Here is a 14516-nt window from a genome sequence, read left to right as displayed (position 1 = left end):
GTCAGTACCTGGGCCTGGTTTGGGTCAGTACCTGGGCCTGGTTTGGGTCAGTACCTTGGCCTGGTTGGGCCTGGTCTGGGTCAGTACCTTGGCTGGGATGGCGTTCAGCAGATAGTACAGCGGGCAGAACTCCCTCAGGAAAGACGGCGGGGGGGCGGCCATGTTTCTGTTGGACTCAACTGGTCCTGAAAGTCAATTCAGAACCTGCATTAAGAACCTGCATTAAGAACCTACATTCAGAACCTACATTCAGAACTTACAATCAGAATCTACATTCAGAATCTAAATTAAGAACCTGCATTAAGAACCTACATTCAGAACTTACATTCAGAATCTACATTAAGAACCTACATTCAGAACCTACATTCAGAACTTACATTCAGAACCTACATTAAGAACCTACATTCAGAACCTACATTCAGAACTTACATTCAGAATCTACATTCAGAATCTACATTCAGAATCTACATTAAGAACCTGCATTCAGTACCTGCATTCAGAACCTGCATTCAGAACCTGCATTCAGAACCTGCATTCAGAACCTGCATTAAGAATCTACATTCAGAACCTACATTTAGAATCTACATTTAGAACCTGCATTAAGAACCTGCATTAAGAACCTACATTCAGAATCTACATTCAGAACCTGCATTAAGAACCTACATTCAGTACCTGCATTCAGAACCTGCATTAAGAACCTACATTCAGAATCTACATTCAGAACCTGCATTCAGAGCCTACATACAGAACCTACATTCAGAACCTACATTCAGAACCTACATTCAGAACCTGCATTCAGAACCTGCATTAAGAACCTACATTCAGTACCTGCATTCAGAACCTGCATTAACCTACATTCAGAAACTACATTCAGAACTTACATTCAGAACCTGCATTCAGAACCTGCATTCAGAGCCTACATACAGAACCTACATTCAGAACTTACATTCAGAACCTGCATTCAGAACCTGCATTCAGAGCCTACATACAGAACCTACATTCAGAACTTACATTCAGAACCTGCATTCAGAACCTGCATTCAGAGCCTACATTCAGAACCTACATACAGAACCTACATTCAGTACCTGCATTCAGAGCCTACATACAGAACCTACATTCAGAACCTACATTCAGAACCTACATTCAGAACTTGCATTCAGAACCTACTTTCAGAACCTACATTCAGAACCTACATTCAGAACCTACATTCAGAACCTACATACAGAACCTACATTCAGAACCTACATTCAGAACTTACATTCAGAACCTACATTCAGAACCTACATTCAGAACCTATATTCAGAACCTGCATTCAGTACCTGCATTCAGAACCTACATTCAGGAGGACCTACATTCAGAACCTGCATTCAGAACCTACATTCAGGAGGACCTACATTCAGAACCTGCATTCAGAGCTTACATTCAGAACCTACATTCAGAACCTGCATTCAGAACCTGCATTCAGAACATCAGAACCTACATTCAGAACTTACATTCAGAAAATCAGAACCTGCTTTCAGAACATCAGAACCTGCTACACAGCTGGAAAAACCATCCCTTTACAGTAAACACATGACTCGACTGGTCTTACTGTACAGAACACTCTGAAACCATCCCCATAGTGCTCAGCTGGTCTTACTGTACAGAACACTCTGAAACCATCCCCATAGTGCTCGGCTGGTCTTACTGTACAGAACACTCTGAAACCATCCCCATAGTGCTCGACTGGTCTTACTGTACAGAACACTCTGAAACCATCCCCATAGTGCTCGACTGGTCTTACTGTACAGAACACTCTGAAACCATCCCCATAGTGCTCGACTGGTCTTACTGTACAGAACACTCTGAAACCATAGTGGAAACCATAGACTGTATAAAGGACACTAGGACAGTATTAACATGATAAAGGAAAAGCACTTTCTCTCCTGGTGGAAGCAGGGCGTTAACACACTGCACAGATCTAACCGTTTATCTTTAAGATCGTATAAAGTGCTGTGGAGCAGATATTAAAATACAGATATAAGAACAGCAACACAGACCTGATCTCAGCCACAGCAGAACCGAGACTGTATCCCGGGTTAAAACCGTGATAAAACCGGGTTAAACTGTCTGTTGTTGAGGGGAGGCTGTTAGCATGTTAGCTCCGTTAGCTCCTCTCCTGGAGCCTGACAGCCGGTAACAGACATGCTAACATGCTAACAGCAGCACCGAGTCACTTCCTGATGTAACTGAATGTAAAATAACTCACAATAAAGAGCAGTCTCTCGTTAGCATCATAGAGAAGCAGCTGTAGCAGCTAACGTTAGCATCACAGACTCACCGTGATGACGAGCTGGTGTTTACATCATCCTGTCTGTCTGTCTGACTGACTGTCTGTCTGTCTGTCAGACTGACTGATTTTCTGTCTGACTGACTGACTGACTGACTGTCTGACTGTCCGTCTGTCTATCTGACTGTCTGTCTGACTGACTGACTGACTGACTGTCTGTCTGTCTGTCTGTCTATCTGACTGTCAGACTGACTGATTTTCTGTCTGTCTGACTGACTATCTGTCTAACTGACTGTCTGTCTGTCTGTCTGTCTGTCTGTCTGTCTGTCTGTCTGACTGACTGTCTGACTGTCTCTTTGTCTATCTGTCTGACTGACTGACTGCCTATCTGACTGTCTGTCTGACTGTCAGTCTGTCTGTCTGTCTGACTGACTGACTGACTGACTGATTTTCTGTCTGTCTGACTGACTGTCTGTCTGTCTGACTGTCTGACTGACTGACTGTCTGTCTGACTGACTCTCTGACTGACTGTCTGTCTGTCTGTCTGTCTGTCAGACTGACTGTCAGACTGACTGATTTTCTGTCTGTCTGACTGAATGTCTCTGTGTCTGTCTGTCTGTCTGACTGTCTGACTGACTAACTGACTGTCTGTCTAACTGACTGTCTGTCTGTCTGACTGTCTGACTGCCTCTTTGTCTATCTGTCTGACTGTCTAACTGACTGTTTGTCTAACTGACTTGTCTATCTGTCTGACTGTCTGTCTGTCTGACTGTCTGACTGCCTATCTGACTGTCTCTTTGTCTGTCTGTCTGTCTGTCTGTCTGTCTAACTGACTGTCTGTCTAACTGACTTGTCTGTCTGTCTGACTGTCTGACTGTCTGACTGTCTGACTGCCTATCTGACTGTCTCTTTGTCTATCTGTCTGACTGACTGTCTGTCTGACTGACTCTCTGACTGACTGTCTGTCTGTCTGTCTGTCTGTCAGACTGACTGTCAGACTGACTGATTTTCTGTCTGTCTGACTGAATGTCTCTGTGTCTGTCTGTCTGTCTGTCTGTCTGACTGTCTGACTGACTAACTGACTGTCTGTCTAACTGACTGTCTGTCTGTCTGACTGTCTGACTGCCTCTTTGTCTATCTGTCTGTCTGTCAAACTGACTGTCAGACTGACTGATTTTCTGTCTGTCTGACTGAATGTCTCTGTCTGTCTGTCTGTCTGTCTGTCTGTCTGACTGTCTGACTGACTAACTGACTGTCTGTCTAACTGACTGTCTGTCTGTCTGACTGTCTGACTACCTCTTTGTCTATCTGTCTGACTGTCTGTCTGTCTGACTGTCTGACTGCCTCTTTGTCTTTCTGTCTGTCTGACTGAATGTCTCTGTGTCTGTCTGTCTGTCTGTCTGTCTGACTGTCTGACTGTCTAACTGACTGTCTGTCTAACTGACTTGTCTGTCTGTCTGACTGTCTGACTGTCTGACTGCCTATCTGACTGTCTCTTTGTCTATCTGTCTGACTGACTGTCTGACTAACTGCCTGTCTGTCTGACTGTCTGTCTGTCTGTCTGTTTATGTTAATGTTTATTAAGGATCCCCAGGAAGAGTAGCTTTTGCTCTCGACAAAAGCTACTCTTCCTGGGGTCCGACCGGTCCGACACTTAAAACAGTACAACAATAATGCAACAATAATACAGCAACATTTAGGACATAAGTCCTGACATCATTAACAACATCAACAACATCATTAACAACATCAACAACATCACCAATATCATCAACAACATGCGATCAAATTCAATTAGGGTTCACAGCTCTCAAGGGTACATGGTCATTAGTAGATGGCCCTTCAATCTCTTGTTGAAAGAGGCTCTGGACTCTGTGTCAGCGAGGTATTTTGGCAATGAGTTCCTTCATAGCTCTATAAGACACAGAAGAGTTCAGAAGATGTGTCCTGGGTTTAGGTGCCCGTAGATGGCCTGATGTAGCTTGGTCCTGGGTTTAGGTGCCCGTAGATGGCCTGATGTAGCTTGTCTAGTCTTATGGTCGTGCTCGTCTCTTGTGTAAACTATTTGATCACAAAAATACAGTGTTTTTTTGCTAAATTGCAATTTTTTTAGAAAAGTGATAACACGACATTGCAGACGTTTCTCAACCGGAAGCCATGATAGGTTTCTATGTATAACTCCAATATGAGTGCGCTCCGAACAGTGGAGAGCGAGTCTGGCAGCCTGGTTTTGAGATATTTGTAACATCTTTAAATGTGTTTTTGCTGCTGATGACCATGTGACTGGACAGTACTCAAGATGTGACAAACCCAGAGACTGAATGACTTGTTTCAAAGTGGTTGCTGATACATACTTTGTACATTTTCTCGCCACAGCTATTTTCCTTCCCATTTTAGTTACGATAATGTCAATTTGCTTTGTCCACCGTAAACCAGAATCAAGAACATTGCCAAGCAGCTTAGTCTCGTCTACCTGTTCCACTGGCTGACCAGCCGGCGTCAGGCTTAATGAGGAGGATTGCTGCCTAACATATGTCTGGATCCGAACACCATTGCTTTTGTTTTTTCAATGTTGAGTAGCAGTTTGTTATTGTTGACCCAGTCTGCTATGGCTCTAATCTCTATTTGAAGTAGTTTAACTCACTGCATGTTGATGCTGTACTGTACATTGTGGAATCATCAGTATACATTATTACACTGGACTTATTTAGTACGTAAGGAAGGTCATTTGTGAATATAGAATACAACAAAGGCCCAAGCGAACTCCCCTGTGGGACCCCACACTGCAACACCTTACTTTCAGAAAAGCTCCCATTGAAAAAGACTCGCTGCCTTCTCCTAGTCAGGTAGCTCTCCATCCAACACATAGCAACGGAACCAAAGCCATAGCAACGGAACCAAAGCCATAGCAACGGAACCAAAGCCAGAGCAACGGAACCAAAGCCAGAGCAACAGAACCAAAGCCAGAGCAACAGAACCAAAGCCATAGCAACAAAACCAAAGCCAGAGCAACAAAACCAAAGCCAGAGCAACAGAACCAAAGCCATAGCAACAGAACCAAAGCCATAGCAACAGAACCAAAGCCATAGCAACGGAACCAAAGCCAGAGCAACAGAACCAAAGCCAGAGCAACAAAACCAAAGCCAGAGCAACAGAACCAAAGCCATAGCAACAGAACCAAAGCCATAGCAACAGAACCAAAGCCATAGCAACAGAACCAAAGCCATAGCATTTGAGTTTGTTCAGCAGCAGACTGTGATCGATCACATCGAAAGCTGCGCTAAAGTCTAACATCACAGCTCCTACAAGCCTCCTATCATCCATGCTCTTGAACCAGTCGTCGGTCATTTGTGCAAGTGCTGTACTTGTAGAGTGACCATCTCTATAGGCATGTTGGTAGTTCGTTGTCAGATTGTTACTTGAAAAGTAGTATTGAATTTGGGTGTATACTATTTTTTCTACTAATTTACTTAACACTGGGAGGAGACTTATAGGTTGACTATTGGAACCAGCAAAGGATTTTCTTTTATCCTTGGGTAATGGGATAACCTTGGCTTCCTTCCAGATCTCGGGGCACACGCCTTGCTCTAAACTTTTATTAAAAATGTGACTCAATGGCTTGGATATGTATTTGGCTGTCATTTTGAGCAGTTTCCCATCCAAGTTGTCAATCTCAGGAGATTTATCATCGGACAGATGTAAAAGCATATTTTCAACATATTCTTCTGTAACATTGTGGAATTCAAACATGCACTGCTTTTCCCTTATGATACGATCTTTAATGATGTGACACTGTGTCCTAGACTGCACCCATGGCATTCCTCAGCTTATCTACTTTATTTGTAAAATAATTATTAAAATGATTTGCAATATCTGCTGGCTTGGTAATGAATTTACCCTCGGTTTCTATAAAGGAAGGATGCATGTTTGAGTTCCTCCCCATAATGTTATTCAATATGTTCCATAATTTCTTTCCATCATTCGTAGAATCACTGATTTCCTGCATGTAGTATTCCCTCTTTCTACATTTATTCAATTTGTTTACCGCATTTCTTAGTTTACAGTAATGTTGTTTGTCACATAGAGAACCTGTTCTGTCTGCAGTTTTTTTAGCATCATCTCGTTGGACCATTAAACTTCTCATCTCGTCATTCAACCAAGGTGCACACAAGGTCTGTCTGTCTGTCTGTCTGTCTGTCTGTCTATCTGACTGTCTGTCTGACTGTCTGTCTGACTGTCTGTCTATCTGTCTGACTGTCTGTCTGACTGTCTGTATGACTGTCTGTCTATCTGTCTGACTGTTTGTCTATCTGTCTGTCTGTTTTTCTGTCTGTCTATCTGACTGTCTGTCTGACTGTCTGTCTGTCTGTCTATCTGACTGTCTGTCTATCTGTCTGACTGTTGTCTATCTGACTGTCTGTCTGACTGTCTGTGTGACTGTCTATCTCTCTGTCCGTCTCCCCTACAGCTGTTGTGTTTGACTGAGTCTTCAACCGGAAGTTCGTCGGTTCGATCCCTGCCCACCTGCTGCCCACTCGTTAGAATAGATTTATTCCTTACTTTAAATGATGTATACTTTATTTATATCTTATTTATACTTTATTTATATCTTCTTCATTCCTCTAACCCACAGACCTGTGTAGTTTTATTATGTTGAATAAAGGCTGATTTATGAAGAAGGACCGGAAGCGGTAACTCAGGCGCTGCTGGCTGGAAAACCTGGAAACTGGAACTTAATATAAATGATCTGTTTACTTTCAATCTTCTTCATTAAAATGAACAGTTATATCTACATATTACTAACTTCATGAATTCATATTCTGGGACAACCCCCCCCCCCCCACCACCACCAATTATATATAAGGGAAAACAGGAACATTCATTTATATTATTACAATAGAGATGTTCATTAGTATTACTCTTGTTTTATATGTTTTTAATAAGGTCATAAAACAATCAAAAAGATCACAATAAAACATTTAAAATAGGGGACAATACATGAATACATTTTATACATAACTCACAGAAATATGAATATAAGCATTAAAATATCCCACATGAAGCCCAGGCGGTCCGGTCCGGTGGATCCAGTTCGGGATCTCCTTCTGACGGCTAAAGCTAAAGCTAAGCTAGTTCTCTAACCGTTAGCTGCTCCGGTAACCCGGTCCGTTAATCTGCCCCTTCCCAATGAGCCTTATAATTACCGGTACACACGGGTAATAAACGGTAATACTCGGTGATATCCTCCCCCCATCAGGAAGACCCGATCCCCCTTTAGACCCCCACATCAGCCGCCAGTCTCTGCTAACGGTTAGCCTCACAGCCAACAACATGGCGGACAGCGGTCCCTCCTGGAGAAAAACATCCGGGGATCAGAGCTCCAAACCCGGGGAGAGAGCACCGTCAGAGTCCGGGGATCAGAGCTCCAAACCAGGGGAGAGAGCACCGTCAGAGATCGAGGATCAGAGCTCCAAACCAGGGGAGAGAGCACCGTCAGAGACCGAGGATCAGAGCTCCAAACCCGGGGAGAGAGCACCGTCAGAGACCGAGGATCAGAGCTCCAAACCCGGGGAGAGAGCACCGTCAGAGTCCGGGGATCAGAGCTCCAAACCAGGGGAGAGAGCACCGCCAGAGACCGAGGATCAGAGCTCCAAACCCGGGGAGAGAGCACCGTCAGAGTCCGGGGATCAGAGCTCCAAACCAGGGGAGAGAGCACCGCCAGAGACCGAGGATCAGAGCTCCAAACCCGGGGAGAGAGCACCGTCAGAGTCCGGGGATCAGATCACCCAGCCTGGGGAGAGAGCACCGTCAGAGACCCCCTCTGAGAGCACCCAGCCCGGGGAGAGAGCACCGTCAGAGACACCCTCTGAGAGCACCCAGCCCGGGGAGAGAGCACCGTCAGAGACCCCCTCTGAGAGCACCCAGCTTATGGAGGTATCAGAGTCTGGTTCTGAGATAACCCAGCCCATGGACAGTTTAGCAGCAGGGTCTGGTGCCCAGCTGGTGGACTTGTTGCAGAGCTGCCCAGAACAGACCCTCCTGCTGGGCTCAGAGTTCTCCGGGCTGGGTCCAGACCTGGCCAACACCACCATCATCTACGTGCAGGCGGACGGCAGCCTGGTGGAGGGGTCGGGTCTGACGGCTGAGGAGCAGCAGGCCCTGCTGGAGCAGCTGACCCAGCAGCAGGTGGTCCAGGTCTCTGACAGCGAGGCGGCCCAGCTACTGCATCAGAGCCAGCTGCTCAGAACCACCACGACCCACAACACAGCTCTGGACCCCAGCCAGCTGCAGCAGGTCATCAACCAGGTCACCAAGTCCCAGCAGCAGGTCCAGGTCCCCCAGCAGAACCTGAAGCAGGTCCAGGTCTCCCAGCAGAACCTGAAGCAGGTCCAGGTCCCCCAGCAGAACCCCCAGCAGGTCCAGGTCCCCCAGCAGAACCTCAAGCAGGTCCAGGTCTCCCAGCAGAACCTGAAGCAGGTCCAGGTCCCCCAGCAGAACCTGAAGAACGCCTCCCAGCAGCTGAAGACTGCAGCCCAGCAGGTGGCCATGCAGACCGGAGGCTCGGTGCAGGTGATCCAGAAGAAGGTGAGTCAGACGGGGTCCTGGTCCAGGTCCAGGAGCTGCCTGAGCTGTTGATTATTCTCTGTGTTAATGCAGCCTGTAGACCAGGGTCAGACTCAGCCAGATCACAGCATAATAACCTGTAAACAACAACATGTTCACATTTAAAGAGCAACTTCCAGGTTAGAGACACCAGTGAATAAATGTGTAGGAAAATGATGAATACACTAGATTTAAAAAAATATACAGAAATATAGACTACAGTGACATCTGGCGTCGTTTTTGTAAGAAATGTTCACTTCCGCATAAAAAAGCCTCGGCACGTGGCCTCCCGCGTGTGACGTAACACGGGGGACACAAGGGGGAGAGCGGCCGGTGTAACGTATTAATAAACATGGATCCCAATGCTAGTTTCGACACAGAAGACACAGAAGAAGTTGAACATGAATATTCGAATGCATATGACGGACCACAACCTTTTTATGAGCCTGCTCGGCGTCCAAGAGACCAGGAGCAGCCAAGGATTAGAAGAAATAACGGCCATGGGAGAGAAATGGAGCTGTGGTGTGAGGAGAACCAGTGGAGAACTGGGCAGCTATCTTGGTGAGTGACCGGCGTTAGCTACAGAATGTTAGCTAACGTCACATCACAACATTGTGAAGTTAGCTATCATATATCAGGCTATAACTAAAGTAGCATTGATAATATAGTAACTTTACTGGCAGGACTGTTGATACTGATCCATAACAGAAACTAATGCCAAGTATCAGCCGTATCTCTCGTTACCTAATGCAACTCCACACTACGGTGCTGTGTACCGGAGGAGAGACGCGAGATACGGCTGATACTTGACGATCTGGTGGAGAAAGGTTGTGGAGCCTCCGTTGATATGTCGTTGTAAATGGCTTGATGGAAAGCAGGTGTGTAGTCGGGGAGGGTGCACAGCTGATTGCAGCAGGTGAGTGGAGGTTGAGCCGGGAGCCAGGAGTGACAGCCACCACGCACACACAAACAACACAGACAGGGGGAAACACCACAGCGACCACAGCGTTACCTAATGCAACTCCACACTACGTCTTATGGTGCCGTGTACCGGAGGGGAGAGAGAGAGAGCAGCGAAGGGGGGGGGGGAGAAAGAAGTAATACGGTTTCCTGATAAAGCTGTGGAGAGTATGTGCTGCAGGGAGGTGGATGCACAACGCACCCAGGAACCAACGCTAGCTCCGGTCCTTTTTACTGTGGACTCGATGTCCTGGCTGGTATTTGTGCAACCTGCACAAACACAATACTGCACCATGATTCCAAATGGTGAAATACAATGTAAAACTACCGAAACATACCAGCTCCTTAAAACACAACCGCTCTACTCAACACAACTCTACTCTACCCGCGGTCAGAGAGCGGAGATGTGTCCCCTGCGTGATGTAATATGACGCGTTTGACGTATGACCTTAAAAAAAGCAGTTTTTAAGAGCAGAGCTCAAAATTGCTCCTTTCCCTCTGAATTCCTTATGTCTCGTAAAACATATCAAATCCTGCATTCACTTTTTTAATTGTAATTTTCAAACAAGTTTAAGCATAAATGTAGAAAAAAAAACAACAACCTGCAAGATGCTCTTTAAAGACCTGTAAACAATAACAACAACCTGACCTCTGAAGAGCTCAACATCTGCCCTCATCGGTTCAGCATGAGGACACATGGCTGTATATAAATACACATGTTGTATATATAATAAATACGCATCAGTGTTTGCCCTATATGTATGCGCGCCGCTGCAACGGGGCGCCAGCCAGGTACCCAAAAAAAAGAAAGTATTTTAATTAATTAATTAATTTTTGTATACATTCAAATAATAATGCATGGTGTCAGGGGGGACCTCACCCCCTGACGTCAGACCCCCCTACGTCAGACCCTCAGCCCCTCTAATGCCAGACCCCCTGACACCAGACCCCCTGACACCAGACCCCCTAACATCAGACCCCCTAACATCAGACCCCCCTATGTCAGACCCTCAGCCCCTCTGACACCAGACCCCCTAACATCAGACCCCCTAACATCAGACCCCCTGACATCAGACCCCCTGACATCAAACCCCCTAACATCAGACCCCCTGACATCAGACCCCCTGACGTCAGACCCCCTGACGTCAGACCCCCTGACATCAAACCCCCTAACATCAAACCCCCTAACATCAGACCCCCTGACGTCAGACCCCCTGACGTCAGACCCTCTGACATCAAACCCCCTAACATCAGACCCCCTGACGTCAGACCCCTTGACGTCAGACCCCCTGACATCAGACCCCCTGACGTCAGACCCCCTGACATCAGACCCCCTAACATCAGACTCCCTAACATCAGACCCCCTGACACCAGACCCCCTGACACCAGACCCCCTGACACCAGACCCCCTGACACTAGGGCTGGGCGATATATCGAGTTTACACGATACATCGTGGATTGCACTCCATGCGATGTCGTAAATGACCACATCGTGAACATCGAGTATTATGTTGTCAAATCAATTTCCCGCCGCGGCCAAAATGAGCTTTCCTTTCTCCCTCATAGACGCAGGCACACACGCAGGCACACACGCAGGCACACACGCAGGCCCCGTCTAACTTGCACACAAACATTACACACATGCACAGTGACAGAGAGCAGGGCTCGACATTATAAATGGCCCGCTGGCTCGGAAGCACTATTTAGACACCCCGGGCAGCATAACGTACTTTCCACTTGCCCGCTCGGGCCACTAAAAATATTGCTTAAAAAAAATAAAATTGTCCAGTGGTATAGGTACTTTGACAAGCAATTTTGTTAAATTGTTTTGTTTATTAACGCTACAACAGAGCGTTTCGTGAGGCGGTTGTCGTTGTTGGGTGAAAGGCAAACGGGAGCCTGCTCGCGTTGGCTCCGCAGCAGCTGTTTGCTGCAGAGCCAGCGCGAGCAGGCTCCCGTTTGCCCGTGAGCGCCGGGCAAAAAACTATCTTCAAATAAAAGCAAGTCACCGGAGGAGTTAAAGGAGAGTGACAGGGAGCATGAGAAGAAGAGGGAGAGAAAGTTTCAGCCAGCTTGATCGATGGAGTTGGCTTCTAGTGGTGCAGTGACGCGTCCTAAAACCCTTTTATAATCTATCGATTAGATTTATGATTCGAAAATTATAAAAGTAGGGTAGACATGTGGAGATTATCTGGCTGAACAAAACGTGCATTTATCAAACAGGTTTGTTTTCCACAGACCTTATTTCCAGTTATTTTCCAAAACCCTCTGGAGAAATCCCATTGCTCTTTGTGGAGGGAACCAGCAGCTTACTTCCTGGTTTAGTACGCGTCGCTGCACCTCTCAATATGATGCCAATATAAACAAGGTCTTCTGTCGGCTCTGTACATCAATGACCTCTGCTGACAGGAAGTGAAGAGTAGAGAATATAAAGGTATTGGCTTTAGGGAAATGTCCCAGCAGGAGAATGAAGGTTCTAATCTCATCTAATAGCCATTACATTTCTAACTCCTGATGACAGGAAGACAGAAAGCGCATTATACTAATCATAATAATAGCAGACATTTTTTAACAATGACCACAATATCATTATTTTCATAAACCAAATATGATCAATTGAGGAAAATGAGGAAGAACTGATGATTCAAATGTTGTAGTACAAGTAGTAATGTAGTTAGAGCATAAATTACTATGGCAACAAATGTGTTCATTTTCTTCATTATTAGTCGATTTTTTTTAATGCAGACATATGTTGCAGGGACTAGAATCATCATACTGGCGTGACTGTAAACATCAGGGGGTTAAATAAAAAAATAAAAATGTTAGAGGACATTTCAGAATATCGCGATATATATCGTAAATCGCGATATAGTCAGTAAATATCGCGATATCATTTAGAGACCATATCGCCCAGCCCTACCTGACATCAGATCCCCTAACATCAGACCCCACTACGTCAGACCCTCAGCCCCTCTGACACCAGACCCCCTAACATCAGACCCCCTAACGTCAGACCCCCTAACATCAGACCCCACTACATCAGACCCTCAGCCCCTCTGACACCAGACCCCCTAACATCAGACCCCCTAACATCAGACCCCCTGACGTCAGACCCCTGACATCAGACCCCCTGACATCAGACCCCCTGACGTCAGACCCCCTGACACCAGACCCCCTAACATCAGACCCCCTAACATCAGACCCCCTGACGTCAGACCCCTGACATCAGACCCCCTGACATCAGACCCCCTGACGTCAGACCCCTGACATCAGACCCCCTGACATCAGCAGACCCCTGACATCAGATCCCCTAACATCAGACCCCCTAACATCAGACCCCCTAACATCAGACCCCCTGACGTCAGACCCCTGACATCAGACCCCCTAACATCAGACCCCCTGACGTCAGACCCCTGACGTCAGACCCCCTAACATCAGACCCCCTAACATCAGACCCCCTAACGTCAGACCCCCTGACGTCAGACCCCCTGACATCAGACCCCCTAACATCAGACCCCCTGACATCAGACCCCCTAACATCAGACCCCCTGACGTCAGACCCCCTGACATCAGACCCCCTAACATCAGACCCCCTGACGTCAGACCCCTGACATCAGACCCCTGACATCAGACCCCCTGACGTCAGACCCCCTGACATCAGACCCCCTGACATCAGACCCCCTGACATCAAACCCCCTAACATCAAACCCCCTAACATCAGACCCCCTAACGTCAGACCCCCCTACGTCAGACCCTCAGCCCCTCTGACGCCAGACCCCCTGACGTCAGGGAGTCTGACGTCAGACAAATCCTCCTCAGAGAGTTTGAGAGCTTCTGTTTTACTTTCAGCCCGAGCCCGTCAGGATCCAGATCCAGGTTCCTTCCAAACAGGAAGTGAAGTCTGGGCCCGCCCCCCAGCAAGGGATTGTAGCTGTTAATCATCCGCATGTGAAGCTGTCGGCCAATGGCAGCGCTCAGATCCTCCACCTCCAGCCTGTGATTGGCCAGCAGGGTCAGCAGTTCTTCCTGCAGCAGGGTGACGCCCCCATCCAGCTGCTGCTCCACAGCCCCGCCCCCGTCCCAGGATCTCTGCTCCCATTGGTCCACAAGCTCACAGGCCAGACCTCCTCCTCCAGTCAGAAGCCCCCTGTCAGAGTCCCGCCCCCTGCTGTCATCAGGACCGAAGCTAAGACTGCTAGCATCCCGCTAATCAAAACAAGTAAGAGTCCCAGTGCACCAGTACAGGGTCCCGTTAAACCGGTACAGGGTCCCGTTAAACTGGTACAGGGTCCCGTTAAACCGGTACAGGGTCCCGTTAAACCGGTACAGGGTCCCGTTAAGCCGGTACAGAGCCCCCGCGCCCCTGTGAGGGACAAAGAACAGAAGAAGAGGAAGAGAGAGAGCAAGGCAGCGAAGGTGCAGACTCGGTCCGGGCGAGTTTCCCGACCCCCTAAGTATAAAGCTAAAGACTACAAGTTCATAAAGACGGAGGACCTGGCCGACAGCCACCAGTCCGACTCGGACGATTACTCCGACCTGAGCGAGGAGGAGGAGGAGGAGGAGGGAGGTCCAGGCCTCGCCCCCCCCCTCACCTGCAGCCACAAGTCCCGCCCCCACAGCTGCCAGACCTGCGATAAAGCCTACATCGGGGCGGGAGGCCTGAACCGTCACTACAGACTGAACC

The 14516-nt window shown here is 47.4% G+C and overlaps 2 protein-coding genes across 7 annotated transcripts in view; one reads left to right on the top strand and one right to left on the bottom strand.

Moving 5' to 3' along the window:
- The window catches only part of tecpr2 (tectonin beta-propeller repeat containing 2), a 49502-nt gene extending 47053 nt beyond the window's left edge, over window positions 1-2449 (bottom strand). For 2 of the 6 annotated variants that reach the window (XM_079693335.1, XM_079693340.1), the window contains exons 1-2: window positions 2321-2449; window positions 88-185 (exon numbers count right to left, since the gene is read on the bottom strand). In XM_079693335.1, the coding sequence (XP_079549461.1) occupies window positions 88-162 (75 nt within the window). In that variant the 5' untranslated portion in view covers window positions 163-185; window positions 2321-2449. Of the gene's footprint in view, window positions 1-87; window positions 205-1493; window positions 1948-2039; window positions 2216-2248 lie in introns of those variants that run through there. The other 4 variants (XM_079693337.1, XM_079693338.1, XM_079693336.1 and 1 more) reach the window with 4 other exon arrangements.
- Window positions 2450-7303: 4854 nt separating this feature from the next.
- znf839 (zinc finger protein 839) overlaps window positions 7304-14516 on the top strand; it is an 18100-nt gene continuing 10887 nt past the window's right edge. Inside the window, exons 1-2 of the mRNA XM_079693333.1 lie at window positions 7304-8854; window positions 13682-14516. The exon at window positions 13682-14516 is cut by the window's right edge and continues 146 nt beyond it. Of these exons, the coding sequence (XP_079549459.1) occupies window positions 7601-8854; window positions 13682-14516 (2089 nt within the window). The 5' untranslated portion in view covers window positions 7304-7600. The remainder of the gene's footprint in view (window positions 8855-13681) is intronic.

This window comes from Notothenia rossii (assembly GCF_949606895.1).
Source record: "Notothenia rossii genome assembly, chromosome: 7".
NCBI classification, from domain to species: Eukaryota; Metazoa; Chordata; class Actinopteri; order Perciformes; family Nototheniidae; genus Notothenia; species Notothenia rossii.
This window is presented reverse-complemented; position numbering and strand designations above follow the sequence as displayed.